Source organism: Prionailurus bengalensis, chromosome C1, assembly GCF_016509475.1.
Source record: "Prionailurus bengalensis isolate Pbe53 chromosome C1, Fcat_Pben_1.1_paternal_pri, whole genome shotgun sequence".
Classification (NCBI taxonomy): Eukaryota; Metazoa; Chordata; class Mammalia; order Carnivora; family Felidae; genus Prionailurus; species Prionailurus bengalensis.
Window position 1 is genome coordinate 21,912,480 of NC_057345.1, and position 19,347 is coordinate 21,931,826.

Genomic DNA, 19,347 nt, shown 5'->3' on the forward strand with positions numbered 1-19,347 from the left:
CACAAGAATTTAAGTATTTACAATTTTTATTTAAATAGAAATTTTGTATACTTTTAGCAAAATTTCTCCTTCATTGTTGGTAATTTGAATGAGCTAAGAGTTGCTTTATGTTGAATCAGGTTTTTTCCCTTTTTTTTTTTTTTTAAATTCACAGAAGCCAAAAGTTAGAAAAAGTTTTCCCTCTATAAACTGATAAGCAAATATAAGCAGATATTTGTTGAGCATTTGTGTATTAGGTCAAAGCAGTCTACAAGGTAGACAGAGGATCTACTGTCTGGAACTTTGGTTATAGTTGTCAGAAACAGACAACAAAACACATAAACAAGTGTATAAATTTCAGACATGGTAAATGCTATAAAGAAACTAAAATAGGATAAAGAGTTAGACAATACGAGGGGCACCTGGGTGGCTCAGCCAGTTAAACATCCGACTTGTGGTCTTGCTCAGGTCATGATATCACGGTTGGTTTTTTGTTTGTTTTTTAAAAAAAAATTTTTTTTTTTAATTTTTGTGTCTTTATTTTGAGAGAGAGACAGAGTGCGAACAGAGGGAGGGGCAGAGAGAGAGAGGGAGACACAGAATCTGAAGCAGGCTCCAGGCTCTGAGCGGTCAGCACAGAGCCCGACATGGGGTTCGAACTCACGGACTGTGAGATCATGGCCTGAGCCAAAGTCGGGCGCTCAACTGACTGAGCCATTCAGGTGCCCCTAAAATTTTTTTTTTAACGTTTATTTATTTTTGACAGAGAGAGAGGGAGACAGAGCATGAACGGGGAGGGGCAGACAGAGAGGGAGACACAGAATCCGAAGGAGGCTCCAGGCTCTGAGCTGTCAGCACAGAGCCCGACGCGGGGCTTGAACTCACAGACCACGAGATCATGACCTGAGCCAAAGTCAGAAGCTCAACCAACTGAGCCACCCAGGTGCCCCATGATCTCACAGTTTTTAAGATCAAGCCTCGAATAATGCTCTCCACTGACAGTGGGGAGCCTGCTTGGGATTCTCTTTCTCTCTCTGCTCCTCCCTTACTTGCACACACTCTCTTTCTGAAAATAAAATAAATAAACTAAAAAAAAAAAGAATTAGACAATCTGAGATTGTATGAAAGGTTGTTCCTGTGGGGCTAGCATAGTCAGGAAAATCCTGTCTGAGGAGGCCACATTTTGGTTGAAGCCTGCATGACAGGAACGAGGCAGCTGTGCGAAGCTCTGGCTGAGTGATTTCACCTAAATCCTTATGGTTAATTCTCACACTATAAACTGGATGAAGATATCCCTTTTAGCAAACAGTGTCACTTGCCGATTAAAAGCATGTGCTTTGCAATTAGACAAACAGAAATTGTATCCTAGCTCAACCACATACTAGCTGGATAACTTTAAACAAGTCGCTAATCTCTCTAACCCTCTGTTTTCTTGGCTGTAAAATGGGGCTAATATCACATTCCATTGCAAGATTTGAGGGAGGATTAAGTGAAATGATGTCTGCACAGTGTTTGGCACATTCGTGGATGTTCAGTTAATGTTTGTATGCTTCCCTCTTCTCTCTTGTGGTCTAGAGTGTGGAATTCGAGTTTGATAAATAATGAAAGGCTGCTTAAAGTGTTTGAGCAGTGGTGGTAAAGCAACATCATTGAAGCATGATTTTTGGAAGATGATTCCTAAAGCTGTGTGCTGAATATTTTAAAGTCGGGGGATGCCTGGAGACAGGAATATGACTAGAGCTAGTCTGGGGAGATGCTTATAAAGAACTGAAGTGTAGCTAGAGGAAATGAGAAGAAAGAACTGTGTCAAGAGAGACAGAAATGAATGAATAGGACTTGGCAGTGCAGGGGGTTGAAAAAGGAAGGAATAGGAAATTACTTTAAGATTGTGCATGTTATTAACCAGAGGATGTAAGAATTACTTTCATATGGTAGGAAACTCTTTAAATTGTCATTGCCATGGAAACAACCTAACTAGCCACCAGTAGGGAACAGGTTAAATAAATTATGATATATCCAATTAATATAATTCGGCACAGCTATTAAAAAAAGCTTCTGATGGAAATAATCTGTGTAATAAGTTAATAGATTAAAAAGCATAGTGGAATGTGGTATAAATAATATGCTGTTTATAGGAGGGAAAGAGGAGGCTCATGTATGAATATATTATCTCTGAATGAGTGAGTACTCAAAAAAAAAACAAACCCAAAAAGCAGTCGTGGCCTTGATGAAGGATCTGGGACTACAGGACTGTGGTCAGGAGTGGGAGGAGATTGACATTTCATCCTGTTCCATTTTGAAGTGAATTTTGTAGCATATGCATGAAAGTTGTTAGGGCCAACCTGCACACAGAAGCCCACGTGAGTGTAGCCCCTGTAAAAAAAGGAAAAGGAAGCAGTCATTTTAGGTTTTTGTGTTTTGCTTTTGTTTTTGTTTTTGAGAGAGTGTATGTGTGTGCATGCAAGTGGGAGAGGGGCAAGGAGAGTGGGAAAGAGAATCTCAAGCTGTCAGGGTAAAGCTTGATGCAGGGCTCAATCCCATGACCCCGGGATCATGACCTGAGCTGAAATCAAGAGTTGGGACACTTAACCAACGGAGCTACCCAGGTGCCCCAGGAAGCAGTCATTTTAAAATATATTCACATGTAGGAGAAATACAGAGGCAGCATCATGTGCTAGAGAAAGCGTGTGGGCTTTGGAGTTAGACTTGGATCTTAATTCCAGCACTTGCTGGTTCTGTGACCTTTGGTAAGTCACTTAAACTTTTTGAGTCTTAGCTTTCTCGTCTGAAAAATATATTTATAAGGTTATTAAGGTAAAGATAATATTTGCCTGGCGTATAGTAGGTATTAAAAAATGGTAGCTATTCCTATATTATATTGTTATATATCTACCTTTATTTCATTTTAATGAGGCTTAAGACAGTCGGCCAAAATACAAATCACTTCTCATTACTCATGCTAGACAGCAGAGTAGAGTGGGGAAAGTACTGACTTTAGAATCAAATTTCCTGGGTTTAAACCTGCTCCATCCCTTACTAGTGTGCAATCAAGTTAATCACTCTGTGCCTCAGTTTCCTCATTTGTAAAATGGAGCTAATAATAGTTCCACCTCATAGGGTTGTTGCAAGGAACAAGTTAATGTGCACTTCAAGTTAAGTTGTCACTGGGGTGCCTGGTTGGCTCAGTTGGTTAAGTATCTGACTTTGGCTCAGGTCATGATCTCACGGTTTGTGGGTTTGAGCCCCGTGTCAGGCTCTCTCTGCCCCTTCCCCACTCCTGCACACACTGTCTTACTGTCTCTCTCTCAAAATAAATAAACATTAAAAAAAAAAAAACTTAGGTACAGGGAAATGCACAGATTTTAAGTGTTCAATTTGATTGATTTCCACAGATGTATATTCCTGTATGACCAGACACATTTAGGATACAGAACATTTCCATTACTCCTGAAACCCTCTTCAACTCTTCTAGTTGCTTCCTACCCCTCTAGGCAGCTACTGCTTTGATTTCTATCACCTTAGCTTAATTTTACCTGTTCTTGGATTCCATATAAATGGAAGTATACAGTAGTACACTTTTGTGTCCGAACATGGGTTTTGTTTGTTTGTTTGTTTGGTTGGTTGGTTGGTTGGTTCATCAAAGTTATATGAGTCTGTAGTTTGCTCTTTTTTATTGTTGAATAGTATCCCATTGTTTGAGTGTACCACAATTTGTTTATCCTTTCCTTTGTTGATGGACATTTGAGTTGACGCCAGTTTGGAGCAAATGTGAATAAAGATACTGTAAACACTCATGTGCAGGTCTTTGTGTAGACATATGTCTTCACTTATCTTGGGTAAACACCTAAGTGGAATTGCTAGGTCATAGGATAAATGGATGTTTAACTTTATAAACGGCTGTCAAAGCCACCATACCATTTTAAGGAAACATTGGTTAAAGGGTCAAAGGAAAGAGACCACTTGTGGGAAGAGTATAAGTCAGAAATCATAACAAAGTCTCCTCCATCTTCCAATTCTTCAGAGACAGAAAGCAGGGAGGCAGTCGGTGGGAAGTAGAAAAATACGATAGAGTCACAGATTTAGTAGAGGTGGAGCTCTCAAAAAGGTTTAGCCCTCCTGACACACAAATTTATATTCTTTTTTAAAAAATGTATTTATTTGGAGAGAGAGAGAGAGAGAGAGGGAGGGAGGGAGGGAGTGAGAGAGGAAGGGCAGAGAGAGGGAGAGAGAGTCCCAAAGAAGGCTCTCTGCTCTCAGTAAGGAATCTGATATGGGGCTTGATCTCCCAGACCGTGAGATCATGACCTGAGCCAAAATCAAGGGTCAGAGGCTTAACCTTAAGACTGAGGCATCAACAAGCACACCCAAATTTATATTCTTATAATCATGTATAAAGTACTTCTATGATCTCTTTAGATCTGCACAATAATGCCATGGTGGGGGCAGAGCCCATCTTACAGTATTGCCTGTTATAGACGAGAAAACTAAAGCTCAGAGAAGAGAGAAGGACTTGCCCGAGATCCCATAGCTAGTTAGGTCTGAGCTGGGACCCAAACCTCAGTCTTCAGACCAAAAGTTTTCTGGCCCTAACTTGTAGTGCAAACGTTTATTGCCTACAGAACCTTGACAAATTATTGAACTTCTCTGGCCCAACTGACTAAGTTAACAGTTGCATTGTGTGCTTGGCACATAGTAGTACAATAAATAATAGTTTAGTTCGAATCTAAGGTAGATAAGTGGGTCTGGGCTGAAGAAAGTGTTAGCGAATGAGCCAGCAATATACCTAGCATGGTGCTGGCATGTATGTGCATGATTTATGATTATGTGAGATGTAGGTGTCACAGGCATGTCCCCTCTCTTTTTTTTTTTTTGTCTAGATTCTTACCTGCAAGGCAACTCCAGCCAGAAACTCTTCTTCCTAATTCTCATCTGCTCCTCCTGTCTCCCCACCCCCCATATCTCAAAGTTTTGCCTCAATGAAATGTGGTCCTGCTCATAAAAAGGCTGGAGGCCTCTGCTTATAATACAAATGACTTACATAAATAAAGAGGCAGAAAAACATAGTAATGTAACACTTTTTTTTTTTTTTTTTTTTACCGCAGGTTCTTTATGAGAATGATTGCAATTCTCTAAATCTCCTCTGAGCCCGTGTACGATACCAGAACCTACTGGTCATTGTTTTCTGGACAGCGTGTTGGCTCTGAGCAGCCTCCACCCTTCTAGTCTCCTCTGTTTCCATCCCAATCACAGGGCTGTCAGCAGTTCTGAGTCCTGCTACCACCCCACGGCCACTGATAACCACCTCTCTTCCTTTTTGCTAGTGTCATTTCCCAACCTGATCATAATACATTGGTTTTGGTCATAATGTGGTGAGCTCTAGAGAAACAAGAAGTAGCCGCAGCCCTTGTTCTCTGTGTAGATTAGTTTCATAGCCTGGCATTCTAAATACTTTTAAACCCTTCCTAATAAGGATGGTCCATTTCAATACTAGTTTTGTTGTCAGAAGGGTCATTAAGGTATTTTGTAGGTTTCTTCCCGTGGTGTCTTAAAGGGATATTTCCTACCTTATTTGCTCCAGTCTCCCATCTCAGTTTTCAAAGAAGATAGCCTGAGATTCCTTGGCTCCTTAAGCCCTGGCAAGGACCTTTCCCAGTCCTTTCTGGAAAGTTCTGCCCTATGATTCAGAACCTACCCATGCCTTAGCACCCAAGAGTTTACACTTCTCCTGCCTTAGATGGTGTGTGAAGAGCTTCAGGTTTTTAGAGAGGACAGCTGCCACATACAAGTTTTGAGTGCTTGAGCAAATCATTCGCCTTCTCTGGGCCTGCATTTTCTTACCTGGGAATGCTAATCAGTCTCTGCCCTTTCTGTTGATTTCACAGGGCTTGTGTGGGCATCAAAAAAGACAAAGGTTTTTTAAGGTTTATTTATTTTTGAGAGAGAGTGTGAGCGAGTAGGGGAGAGGCAGAGAGGGGGACAGAGAATCCAAAGCAGGCTCTGTGCTGACAGCAGCGAGCCTGATAGGGGGCTTGAACTCAACAAATCATGAGATCATGACCTGAGCTGAAGTTGGACGCAAAACCGACCGAGCCACCCAGGCTCCCCTAAAAGACAATGTTTTGAAAGCCATTTGTGAACTCTAAAATGCCGTATACACATGTGTGGTCATTGTCACTCTTACTGGCTGTTTTCCTGCCTTCTCTCTGATCCACTCCTGTCACTGACCCAGTGCTAAGGAAACTGACCATCCAATGTTTTTAGAAGGAGGCTTGTTGCCAGGGGATTGTTTTCTTTATTAAGAGGTCGCTGTAAGGGAATTAGGTTTTTGCTTTAGAATGTACAGCCAAAGAGCAAAACTGCTTCCTGCCACATTTGCCCACAAGGCTTCCTGAGAGGCATGTTGATGAGCTGTGGTTTTTTTCCTGCAGACTGATGATAGCAACGGAGACTTGGACCCAGGAGTCTTGCTCACAGCTCAGACCATCACATCTGAGACCACAAGCAGTACAACCACAACTCAGATTACCAAGGTAACAGACCAGTTAGAACTTCCTTCTGGAAGTCAGTGGCATGCCAAGCGTGGTGCCTCTGTAGGAAGGACCCTGGTCCGTAAGCAGGGTTTCCAGCTCCATCCCTACTGAGCCAAATTGTTCCAACTGTCACAGATGGAAAGGCTGTGCTTCTTTCCCTGGTGGTAAACCTAGGGAGACCCTGAGGGTGTCCTAGTCTAGTGAGTAGTCTCGTAAAGTCATATGTGCTTGTTGTCTTTACACGTGCGTCTCACTGATCACTACCCTGTCTGGACATAAGTTGAAAAAGTCAGTTTAAGGACAGGCGTCATTGGTATTATTATGCAGCTATGTTTTCCAAGTAAAAAATCAGAACTCAGGGCCCAACAGAGAGTTTTTATATCATGTCCAGCGTCAAGGCCATGGGAACTATAGTTTGTCCACTGAAATATTGGAATTATTAGAACATTGTTTATGGGGACAAACAGCACAAATTATCTAAAATCAGAACTACTCCCTGAAAATCAGACAGTCCGTGTTTGCTGTAGCACTAGAGGAAAATGTATTTTCTTATAAGTAAGAAATCTAGATTTCTGACCAAGCTCTAGTATCAATACACAGATGACTAGAAGTTAGTTACTTACTGTGTCTAGACCTTAGTTTTCCTCATCTGTTATTTAAGGAAACCTACCCACTCTGAGGGGGTTATTTGAGGATCTTTTGATATTAATAATACGAAAATGCTTGAGAATAAAGAGCCTAATTTCAAGCTCCATGACATTTTTGTTCACAGTCTTCTGATTTTTCCCCTTGAAAATAATCAAAATATACAGAAAAGAGCAAAAAGAAAAACCTATCTGTTTTTATTTACTCACTGAATATCTATGGTATTTAGAAGGAAGAAAAAGGGAAAAGTAAATAGCAAATTGTGATTTTCTGTTTTGCTTATTAAAGATCTTAGCAATCCAAGGGAATAGAGATGTGCTCATTTTAGTAGGTGCAGCCAAGGGTTTGGGCAAGTGGGTAAGAAAGCTATTCTAGACAGTACCCAGCAGCAGATTAAAATTTGAAGTAGAGCTTTCAGATTAATCTTTTACTATTGCTGGTTTTTTTCCCCTTTTCTTCTTTCCTTTCTTTCTCATATGACCACCTCCCTTTGGTTTCAGACTGTAAAAGGTGGGATTTCAGAGACGCGGATTGAGAAGAGAATTGTGATCACAGGAGATGCCGATATTGACCATGATCAGGTGGGAACACGGAAGAGATTATGGGCATGGAAGAGGTCTCTGGGAGGGAAGATTGATGGATATAGGAGTTGGCTTTCAAAAGACGCCTCTGCCAGCTTCATCCTGAGGAACCCCCTGGACCACTCTAGTGCTTAAATGGGAAGGGCAAAGGGAATCAGACCGCGGAGGCCTGTGGGATGGGGGCTGCAGGTGGGGGGAGCATGAAGTGGAATAGAAGGAATAGAAAGCTTTTTAGACTCAAAAAGCTTGTGTTCAAATCCTGGATCTCTCCATATTGTAGCTCTTAGCTTCCTAGGCCTCCATTTCCCCATCTTTAGGATGGCATTATGGCATCTTCCTCTCGAAGTGGTTGTGAGAATCAGATGAGATGGGGGATGTCCCCCATGAGGTACATGGTGGGCTCCGGGTGAACAGAGCTGTTGCTGTTCAGGGGACAGCGTGTCCCTAAACGTGTACTGGAGACAGAACAAGATAGTAAGACAAAAGGAAAGTGTGATCCTTGCCCTCAGAGGGCTTAGTGGCAGAGGAGATGAGGGGAAGCAGGAGGAGGTAGACTGAGAATCAGGAGCCTTGACTTCAATTGTGTCCTAGATCTGTCACTGACTTACTGTTTGACCTTGGGCAAACCATACTACCTCTGATTCTTTTTTGTCTCCTAAAAGAGAATAGGTTGATCTAGATCATTTCTGGGCTCTTCTGAGTGCTAAAAATCTATGTTTCTATATTAATTAGATGCTAATTGTGCTGCAAGCAATTAACAAATAATAAGGTCAGGATTGATGCTCCTAGCTCTCTGCTGAGTGAGGTGAGAACAGTAAAGCTGCAGAGAAGAGGGGGTGGAAGGGACTGCATGCAAATGCTTCTGGAATCATTGACAGCAGTGCTGGAACAATCATTCTGTGGCCTTTATGCTGATATCTTGAGTGCCTTAAAAAAAAAAAAAAGAAAGAAAAAGAAAAAGAAAACCTGAGCTGCACCACGGGCGGCTCCCTTGGTAGCAGGGCTGAGACTCCCAGCTGAGAATGGCTGCCGAGTCCAAGTGGGAGGCCCTGCAGCCTGTTCGCCTCTGCTTGGTGGATCCCACTGTTACCTGCCTGCACCCACCTACTTGGTCCGGTTGATTTGAGCCCCTGCTATGTGCTCAGTCTGTGTTAGACAGCAAGAGCAGGAGGACGGGAAGGTGTTTTGGGTTTGGAGTGAGACAGCACTGAGTTGACTCTTGATTCTGCAACTTACTAGTTGTGTGTCCTTGAGCAAGTTATTTTACTTCTCTGAGCTGTAATTTTGCCATCTGTAAAAGAAAGATGATCCTAGATTTCTTTCAGGATTGTTAGAAACATACTTGAGATCTCAGAGAGATGCTCCTTTGTCCCTCAGTTCTGCTAGGTATGAGGGATGCACGGAAGGGATGAGATATGGTGTATTCTGGATGGGTGGGGAGGCAATTAAAGCAAGAAGTAGTGTGTTGCAGGCTTTCCTGGAGAGACAGGTGTCAGCCAGAGTAACCGAAGAGATGGTTTGGGCTGGGCCTTGACACATGAGCAGGTGGGTTGGGAAAAAAAAGATCAGGGAAAATGAGCAGGGGCCTATAGAGGTTCCAGTTTCATGGAGTCAGAAGACCAAAAGAGGAACTTCCCCTCTTCCCTCATCCCTCCTAGAGATAGTTCTTAAGAGCCAGGTTCAATAGTCAAGTGTTCAGATCTAGCTAGAATCCTTTTTTTTAATTATTATTTATTAAAAATTTTTTTAACGTTTATTTATTTTTGAGAGAGAACGATAGAGTGCAAGCAGGAGAGGGGCAAGAGGAGACAGAGAATCTGAAGCAGGCTCCAGACTCTGAGCTGTCAGCACAGAGCCCAGCATAGGCCTCAAACCCACCAACCGTGAGATCATGACCTGAGCCAAAGTTGGACGCTTAACCAACTGAGCCACCCAGGCACCCCTTTTTAAAAAAATTTTTTTAAGTTGATTTATTTATTTATTTTGAGAGAAAGAGAGAGAGAAAGCAGTGTAGGGGCAGAAGGAGAGAGAGAATCCCAAGCAGGCTCCATGCTGTCAGCAGAGTCTGATGTAGTGCTCAAACTCACGAACCGTGAGATCATGACCTGAGCTGAAACCAAGATTCAGATGCTTAACCAACTGAGCCATCCAGGCTCCCCTAGTGTCCTTTTTAATAGGGAGGGCCTGTCTCTTGAGAATCCCCAGATCACCGTTCCCCAAAGCACCTTGGGTGCTGTGAGCTTGAGGCTCAGAGACTTGCTCCCCAGGAAGAGTAGTGGTATAATTTCCCTGACTTTCCCTCTGTTTTCATTTAGTTTTTCTAAAATGATCAGAATTCCTTCAGATGCTAACACAGGGTCTCCCTGAAACTAAATGACAGTGTAGTGAAGAAGAAAGCCTTATAGATTTAAGTTAAAATCCCTGCTACATTACTTACTAGCTGGGAAACATTAACCACTTTATTTAACCACTGAACCTCGGTTTCTTTGTCTGTAAAATAGAAACAATGAGGGGCGCCTGGCTGACTCAGCTGGAAGAGCAAGCAACTCTTGATCTGGGGGTTGTGAGTTTGAGCCCCACGTTGGACACAGAGCTTACTTCAAAACAAAGTGGAAACATGGGGTGCCTGGGTGGCTCAGTTAGTTAAGTGTTCAACTTCAGCTCAGGTCATGATCTCACGGTTCGTGGGTTCAAGCCCGTCGGACTCTGTGCTGACAGCTCAGAGTCTGGAGCCTGCTTCGGATTCTGTGTCTTCCTCTCTCTCTGCCCCTCCCCCAATTCATGCTTTGTCTCTCTCTCCCTCCCTCTCTCTCAAAATAAACATTACAAAGTAAAAATTTTAAAATGAAGTGGAAACAATGATGCTACCCTAATTTCATTGAGCCATCCTGAAGATTAAGTACATAATAATAATAATGTGCTTAGGCCAATGCATGGCATCTAATAGGCCCTCCCACTCTTCCTTACTTTCTTTCCTCTCCATTAGCCGAAGATACCTCTTCCTTTTTGTAGCATGCTTCTATATTTTCCTCTTCTGTCTGAACTTCCCGGCTACCCTATAGTGAATACAGATTTTTCACTCACTTCTTGAGTGAATCCTCCCAGACCCACCCAGCAGGTACAGCTGTCACCCCTAAAGTCCCTTTATGATTCCTTGACGACAGCTCTAGCCTTCCCTGTCTCTGTGTTTTCATTCCAGGAGCCTCCCTATGCAGAATAGGGGAGGTAAGGCTATTATCAGCTTGGCTTAGCCTAAATGCTGCCCCGGTACTACAGACGGAAAGATTGAATTTGCCAGAGAAACCATGTCCTGAGACCCCTGCCTTCCTTTACCAGCCAGCCTGCTTTCTGCCTGACGAACATTGTTTCTGTCTTTCTCAGGTCCTCGTACAGGCCATCAAGGAGGCAAAGGAGCAGCACCCAGACATGTCAGTGACCAAGGTGGTCGTCCATCAGGAGACCGAAATCTCTGAGGAATGAGCTCAGGTATGGGCTGTTCTTGGTGGGGTGGAGGGGGTCCACTGTCCCCCCCCCTCAGAGAACACTGAGCAGGAACATCCCCCAGAGGTGTCCACACTGGGACTTAATAAAGCAAAGGCAAAGGAGAGGCTGATGAGGGAGACAGAGAAGTTACTAAGGATTTGGCTCCAATGAGAGCAGCTAGCCTCCTTGGGTCCTCCTGCCTTTATCAGGCCAGCAGTGATAGGCTGGAGGACATACCCTAGGCCTGGATGGAAACCCCCACTCACTTCCTGAATCTTTCCGTTTCCTCCTGCTTCTTCATTTAGCCTTCCCTCTCTCTTCTGTCTGCGATCTGCTCTCTGCCGTCACAGGGATCTCTGAGTTTAAACCTCAGAGAGCCAGAGGAGAACAAAACCAAGAAAAGCAGGACCTGCCTGTCCGAAAATGTGGGCTTGGGGGCTAGGGGACTAGGGGGCCAGGCCAGACTAGAAAGTTGAAAGCAGCATAGCAGCTTTCAGAGAGCCCAGGGATCCAGATAAATTTACGCCTAAAAGTAGTTTACAAACAACTCGAAGAAGCCATCGATCACAGGTAGGACTGGGCTCTGTAAAACTGCTCAGGCCCTGCTTGTGACTTGGGGCCACAGAACTGGCAGTGGGGCTGGGTGGCTGTTTTCCTTTGCTGGATTTAAAAAGTGTGCTTTCTCTCCTCTAGGAACTATCCTACCCCAACTCCCCGCCTGTCTCCCATCCAAGAGAAAACCAGCAAAATGATAAAGAAGCTTTCCTGCAATAGTCCGACATCAGACTTTGAAAATTACTCCAAACCACCAGAAGATTTCACTTTCTATTTGGAATTTATACCAAGAGAGTCTTCTAGACATCACTGGTTCTTTTAATACTTTTTCTACATTGTGATACCAGAAATTGTTCAACTTTTCACTCTATGGACTGTTTTTAAAGAGCTTTTTGGTTTTTTTATGGGGTGGTTTGTAACCCCTTTAACCTAGCCTCTCTCCATTTATTTCCAACCCAGATCCTGACAGGTCCACAGAATTCTTGGGGAAATCCTCCAAAGATTCTGTCAGCTGTGTTGGGGGCCAAAGCCAGCTTAATGGGGCTTTCCTGCTCATCCCCTAGTTTTATACCCTTTGGATGTCAGCAGAAACTTCATTCACCAGCCCTTTCTCAGAGCCAATGATGTGACTTTACCATGTGAGGCAGGGCAGCTGTCCTGATCCACAGGCCCCAGGAAAACGTCCCTGTCCCTTTGTTGAGGGTGGTTTCAGTGAGGCAGAGATCTCTGCTAAGAATGTAGTATTGTTTTTTCCTTCTTTCCTCCTATTCTTTCTTTTGGAGCTTCTTTAGATCAAAGACATGAGAAGTTGTTTCATATCTATCTGATACTGTGAATGTTTGAACATATCCGTGGCCTTCACCTTCCTGCCCTCCCTCCCCTTTTACCTCATCAGAAGCAGTGGCTCTGCTAAGTGCTCCCCCCACTTCCCATCTCAGGAGACCAAAACTCACAGAAAAATAGGCACTTTTGGCCAGAAGCTCCAATGGCACATTTTTAGTGGTGATTTAGGCAAGGAGAAAGTTAATGAGATTTTAAGAAAGGTTTTCTAGTTCTGGGAATGTGCATTTCACACAGGGGAATGGTGGGGTTTACCTCAGTCAGATCTTGCTAAGAAGTATTTCCAGGTGACCAACCCTGGGCCTCTTTCTTTAATCCTGGGATGACAGGGAATGTGACTCAGAGAGGAGGTCTTGTCCCTTGTCCTTTCTTCTCCTGACTGGTACCTGCCTGCAGACACCCTTCTGGAGCAAGGGAATTGACTTTTAGGGGCCATCCTTCCCACAAAACCCTGCACGACAAGGGGTACAAACACCAGCCCTGCTCGTTCCCACTCACCATCTGAGGTCTGTCAGGTTTTATAGGCTTGATTTTTGTGGTGGGTTGTGGGTTTATTTTACTTTTACTTTCTTGTTGTCGTTGCTGTTCGTTTGGTTTTGAAAATGGGACTGACTGATGTGCCCAATTCCACCATTCCTGGTACGTCTGGGGGCATTTTTATTTAATAGCACTTCTCGAATCTTCCAGCTTGCTCCCACAAACACATCTGCCCGGAAGTTCTTGGAATCTTATTCTGGGACAGAAGTGAACCTCATGAGATAGACAGCGGATCACAGTCAGCAGTCTCGGGGGGCTCCGGAGCAGTGAGAGACGTCGAAAACCCCTGCTCCCCACTGTGGGAGGCAGCCACCTGTGTCCAAAGCCTCTTCTGGCCGAGTCTTGTTTTAGACAAACGCAGCTGGTTTGAACTGATTGCAGACGTGTGCATTTTCCTTTAGTACTTATGTGAGAATATTACTAGCCGAGAGGCAGCTCTCTCTGGAGAGGGATGAAGAGCTCAGGTAGGGTATATGACAGGCCTGCAGAGACAGGACTGTCCCGTCTCAGGAGCAGATTTCCAGCCCGTGGGCACAGGGTCTGAAACGATGGGGCTCTCTTGGTGGTACCCATGCCCAGGCTGCGTCGCCAGGAGTGGTGGTGAGGTTAGGAATCCAGCTCACATCAGAAGGCGTGTAACATGAGCTCCCTTGCCCGTGGCCAGCTGTCCTGTTGAAAGAGCTGCCAGCTTCCCAGGCTGCCAGCTGTGGAATGAAGAGGGTCGGGGTAAGGAAGAGGGCACAGGGTGAGCATCAGCGGCCTGGCATGCCGGGTTCTCCACTGCCTGCACTGATGCGGCAGCTTTCACCGCACAGGACCTATGACAGGGGCCCACGCTTCCCCTCGGCTCTGTCACCCGCTCACAGTGCTTCTCCTCCCGCTTCCTTAACTATAAATTGGACCAGAAGATCGCGAATGCCCTTCCAGCACTGAGAAGCCATGATTTGGACAAGCTAGGCAGAAGGTGTCCTTCCAAGCCTCTCTCCCTATCCTGCCTCTCTGGTAACAGATCTGAGGGTTCGACAGTTGTTTGGATTTTATTTCTTCCTGCAGTTGTGTGTGCATTTGTGTGTGTGTGTGTGAAGAAAAGCAGATTCTGTCCAGGTGGAAATGGTGAAGAGGGGAGGGGAGAGTTTCATTTCCAGGGTCAGAGACTTGGCAGCAATTTCCCTAAAGTGACTCAGACACACCACAGTAACAATTCTCGCTGCAGTTTTATTTTTATTTCACTTGAGAAGTAAAGACTTCCTCCAAGCCACATGAGGTCTCTGTCACCCACCCACCACCCACCCACCCACCAAGCAGGACCTAAATTTCCAAGCCGAGGGCCCGAAGAACCTGGCCACAGGGACCTTTCAGGGCCTCTTTGCCCTCCGGCCCAGGCCTCCCCATCGCATGTTCTGCAGGGCGGTGGAGGGGGGGGAGGGGACAACCGTCTGCCCTGGGAAGTGGAGCCAGAGCTATGGCCTGACCAACACCACAGAATGCCCACTGCTCGTGGAAATACCCGCCCAGGATCTCAGCCCCCGGCTGGCTGTTTTTACAGATCTCTCTCAAATGTATTATTTTGGTGACAAAAATGAAGGAGCTTTGTAAATTTTTTTAAAATTATGAATCATATCAAGTAGTTGTTTACATTTCTTGACAAATAGGAACTATGGCAGCAGAATCAAATTGGCAAAATCTCTAGAGTAAAAAGGCAATAATTAGGTCTGCTGTTTTGGCCTTTTGTAGTAAGAGAAGTGGTGTAGTGCTTAGATTCGTGTTTGGTCTTGCTTCTTGTATTGCATTTTTCAATAAACTTACAAAAAAAAAAAAGACTGAATCTGTGAGAATTGATCAACTTTTAAAGTTCTCTTTTCCTACCAGCAATCTGGGAAAAATTAAACATGGGTAAGGGAGACCCAAATTCAAGCCATTTTCTAAAGTAAGCTACCCAACATTGGCCAAAATGTGGCTTCAACGTTGTATAAAAGGAGATCTGACAAATGCTTTTTGCCTGCTGGAGGGAGATTTTGCAGCACAGGCCATGACAGAGGAGAGAAGGGGGCTTCTCAGACCTGTTTAGGGAGGGGCCAGACCCTCGGTAGGAAGACTTTGGCAGTAGTGTAGCCCTAGTGGGGTGTACCCCGCATGGCTGAGGGGAGACAGGGGCTGAGGTGGTGGGAGATAAAGCCTCAGGCCCCATCCCAGATGGCAGTGGAGGGTCTCTGCTCTACCCCATTGCCTGTCTTCCCCGACCCCGCAACTGGCACCACCTTGGAGGGAGCCCATCCCAGCCTGTAACATCCCAACCTACCTTCTGAGTCTTAAGGGTCCTTGCTCACCACTTGGGGTTTGCCAAGACACCAGGTTTCTCCCAGTCACCCTGACCTGGACCTCCAGCCCCCTCAGGTACCTGTCCGAGGCTAAGTAAGGCCACTTTTGGAGGCTTAAAAGAGATCCCAAGGCCGAGTCATGCTGGTCTCCAGACTCCACATTAAGGCTCATTGTCTCCAGCTTATTGAACCCTGTGCAGTTGGCATTTGTCTGCCGACATGCAACTCAGGATGCCTTAGCAGCTGATGGGGCCAGAGCATCCACCTCCAGTCTGGGATGTGACTGATGCTTCTACTAGATATTGGGACTTCTGGTCCTGTTACCAATGTCCATGCTGCAGCCGCCTAGAAGGCTGTCCCCTGCTCCTCAAACCCGGGCTCCCAAGTCCCCTCCTCCTCCCAACTTGGCATAACCCCCCAGACTGAGGCGGTCCAGCCGTGGCCAGCTCCGGTGAGCGCAGTCTCGAGCTGCCGGGGCCCCAAGTAGGAGCTCCCCAAGGCCCAGATCCAGAGACTTGGAATGTTCGATGCAGGAACCAGAGGGCTGCACGGTGATAATCACATGGCCAGTCTGGGTCCGTGGACCCCAGGGTGGGGGCAGCCCTGGGCCCTTCAGAGGGTAACTGTTGAGCAGGGCAGGTAACCCCAAGCGAGGATTAGCAGGCTCTGAACGCAGACTCCGCACTGACGGGACGGGTGAGGTGCCCCGACGCGGGGACAGGTCCCAACTTTCTGGCTCTGCGCGGCCTATGGCTCGGGGAGTCCTGGGTCCGGGGCTGGGGAGGAGGGCGCAGTCCCAGCCGGCGCCGTCAGGAGGGCGGAGCGCCTGGGCCCGCAGCACCCCCTGGCGAAGCCGTCGCGTCTCCAAGTCGCGGTTCTCGTAGAGTAGCGTGTTGGCGCAGATGAACACGAACAGGCCGACGCCCATGACCACTGGCCCGAGGAGCCGCAGCCGCTCGTGCGGGCCGTGGGCCCGGCCGGCGCCGCGACCCTCGCGTCGCAGCTCGCTGAGGAAGGGCGCGCTGGCATTGGCAGCGCGCGGCCCTGGGGCGCCGGCGCGGTGTGGCCAGTAGCCGGCCACTGCGATGCCCATGCCCACCAGTACCACGAGTGCCCCCAGCGCCGCGAATGCCCCCGACGGCGAGCGCAGCCGCAGCCGTGCCCGCACCCGCAGAGGTTCGGGCGGGGAGCGCGGGCGCCGGCGGCGGCCCAGGCGGCGGCCCAGGCGAGAGACGCGGCCCTCGGGGCTCCTGCGCACCTCCCCGCAGTCTCCAGGGCTCCCAGCCGTCATCTCGCCGTCGTCTAGGCGCTCTGCAGAGAGATGGGAGGCAGGGACTGAACCGACGGGCCTACTAGGGTCGGAGCGCCAGGTGGGGGGCCCAAATCCGGGAGGCAAGCTCAGGCTGCCTCGCCCAGGCCGCTTGGAGATCCCTGGCGGCCACCCCCGGATTTTCCCGGGCCGCGAGGCGGGGAGCCGCCCCCGCTCGGGTTTTCCGCAGCGGAGCTCGGAGCCAGGGACGCGCGGCAGAAGCCGGAGTTGGCCGGGCCCGCGGGCGGAGAGGAGGGAGGAGGGGCGCGGGCTGCTACCTGGCGCATCCTCGGCTGCGGGGCTCCGGCCTCCAGAGCCCTCTTCGCCAGCCCGCCGGCCCCGGGCCTCAGGAGGTGTGCGGGCCCCCCGGCAGTGGCGTCTCCAGGGTAAGTCCCGCCCGGGATCGACCTCACCCCCGCACGTGGGTGCACCGTAAAGGAGGGAGGGGGCGCACAGACCGCCCGGGTCCGCTGGGGTCGCTCGCGGGCCCCACCTCCCCCCTACTGCGCTTTACATACCGCAGCGTAGGAAGGAGGGGGTGTCACTGACTCCAGCCTCTTCCTGCCCGCCCCCTCCTTTCAGACCTCCTCTGTCTGCACTGAAGCTGCAGCAGGAGAGACTTGAGCTAGACTCCAGGAAGACCGTTCCGATCAAGACCAGCGGCAGACTTTGCCCGGGATTGCTTTAAACTCCGCGTAGACGAGGCCTCTCCTCCCCCAGCGGCCGGGCAGTGGCCACGGCAGGGCGCAGGGGGCTGCAGGTGCTGGGCGTGGGGCCCTGCCGGTAGAGCTCCCCTCCGGCTCTCCCGTCGGCCTGGGCAAGGCTGTTCCCAGGTTGCAGCGTTTCCAATTCGAGCTCCTCGGGATGAATCATCCCCCTTTCCCGCCGCCTGTCCTCCTTTCCGGCCTCCTCCACCCGAGGCCTCTGTGGCCCGCGTCCCGGACGGAGCAGCACCGCCCCAGCACCTCAGGCCGCCCCAGCCTGGGCCGCCCGGCTTAAGCCCTTCCCGGCCTGTGGCCTGAGGACTGGAGCCGGGGCCGGGTAAGGAGTAGCTGGGTTGTGTGTGGTGTGGCCCCCATGGGAGGGAGGGTGTGGGAGGAAACCGGGCCCCCGCCCAGGAGCCCTGGCCCGCAGGGGGAGAGTTAGGACCTCGCTGTCCGGTGGTGCGTCTTCACTCCCCCAGTATGGTTTCTAAACAGCTTCAGTGCTGGGACCTGTAGCCGAAGCCCCAGGAAGGAGGCCTTGCTACCCCACTCACTCCCCATCCGCACCCCCGAAGCTCAAGACACGACACCCCATCCCTGCCTCCAACAGGAGTGCCTAAGGCCCGGGGCCTAGCACTGAGCCGCAGTCTGCCGCGTCCAAAGCCTAATTTTCACAGATGGAAACTGCGGCCCAGAGAGGCGGAGGAGACTGCCGGGGTCACACGAGGAGGGGCTCTACCGGGACCCGACGCCAGGCCTCCCGACCCCGGCCAATGCTGTGCACAGCCACGGGAGCGTCGTGGGAGGAGGCAAGGGCCGTTCCCCGTCGTCTCTGAGTGTGGAGCCTTTTCCCCAGCCCGAAACCTCAGAAGTGACCACCCCGCCCCAGGCCAGAGCTGGTGCCCCGGGCCCAACCCCGAAAAGGTCGCCCGGAGACCCCGCGCGTCTCTGCGTGGAGGAGGGCGAAGGCGTGCGGAGAGATGGCCACATGCCTTGAGACCCCGAGACTCTGGAGAGCGTGAGTCCACGCTGGGGACCCCAGGGGAACAGAAACTTGGAGCCACAGTCGGAAGGTCTCAGGCCGCGGGAAGTTGCTCCGGGCCGGGTCCCTTGCACTCAGCCAGCGTCCACATTCTGCCCGGGGTAAAGGGAGGACCGGACTCCCGCCGCCCAGGGCCTTTCCGGAGGGAGGGGAAACAAAAAGTTGAGGAAAGTGGGAGGCGAACCCCGGACCCTAGTTCTGCTCACCTGGTGCCGCCGCGCCCAGGAGGGTCCCGGTCCGAGTCAGCGCGCCGCGGGTCGCGCGGCACTGCCGCCGTCTCCACCGAATCTTGGCCCCCCCGGCCCCGCCCCCTACTCGGGCTCCGCCCAGCGCCGCCCAGGCCCCGCCCCCCAGGAGCCCGGGGGACTGGCTGGCTAGCACCCCGCCAGGCCCCACCGCGGGAAGAAGGCAGCCGCTCAGGTCTGAGGGTCGCAGGTAAGCGCTGTGTGCTGGCCTGGTGGCTCGGAGGACCCGGGGGTCCGAGTCCCCGGCTTCTGTCGTTCGCAGAGGCCTGGGAAGGCCCCCTCATCCCACGTGGGGAAACCTGGAGAACCCTGCCGGGCTCCGTAGCGAGCGCGCAGACTGAGGACTCGAAGCCCGCACGCCCCCATCCCGCGCCTCTCAGCCCTTCATTCTAAGCGCCGGGGAGAGGACCCGGAGGTGTGTGAGAGCCCGCTGCTGCCCCGCGCCGTCCGGGGAGCTCCCCGGAGGAGGCGGTCCGGTTCCTGCCCCGCCCGCGCCCCCAGCCCCTCCCGTCCGTGAACCTCACTGCCTTCACCTGAAAAATGGGCTTCAAGGTGTCCGCCTCGCAAGATGCGGAGAGG

General features: G+C 49.4%; 2 protein-coding genes across 31 annotated transcripts in view; one reads left to right on the forward strand and one right to left on the reverse strand.

The window, feature by feature from the left end:
* The window catches only part of EPB41 (erythrocyte membrane protein band 4.1), a 198,351-nt gene extending 185,756 nt beyond the window's left edge, over positions 1-12,595 (forward strand). For all 30 annotated transcript variants that reach the window (XM_043574288.1, XM_043574290.1, XM_043574271.1 and 27 more), the window contains 4 exons: positions 6,408-6,509; positions 7,655-7,735; positions 11,117-11,221; positions 11,912-12,595. In XM_043574288.1, coding sequence (XP_043430223.1) covers positions 6,408-6,509; positions 7,655-7,735; positions 11,117-11,215 — 282 coding nt within the window. In that variant the 3' untranslated portion in view covers positions 11,216-11,221; positions 11,912-12,595. The remainder of the gene's footprint in view (positions 1-6,407; positions 6,510-7,654; positions 7,736-11,116; positions 11,222-11,911) is intronic.
* A 2,339-nt stretch (positions 12,596-14,934) lies between these two features.
* On the reverse strand, positions 14,935-18,830 carry TMEM200B (transmembrane protein 200B). Its single transcript, XM_043574299.1, has 2 exons — positions 18,730-18,830; positions 14,935-16,779 (listed from the first exon to the last, which is right to left on the reverse strand). The coding sequence occupies exon 2, from the start codon at positions 16,757-16,759 to the stop codon at positions 15,836-15,838; it is 924 nt and encodes a 307-aa protein (XP_043430234.1). The 5' UTR covers positions 16,760-16,779; positions 18,730-18,830; the 3' UTR covers positions 14,935-15,835.
* Positions 18,831-19,347: the final 517 nt, after the last annotated feature.

What these genes read in the sequence shown, in the direction of transcription:
- TMEM200B (XM_043574299.1), bottom strand. Translation starts at nt 16,759, where the DNA reads ATGACGGCTGGGAGCCCTGGAGACTGCGGGGAGGTGCGCAGGAGCCCC.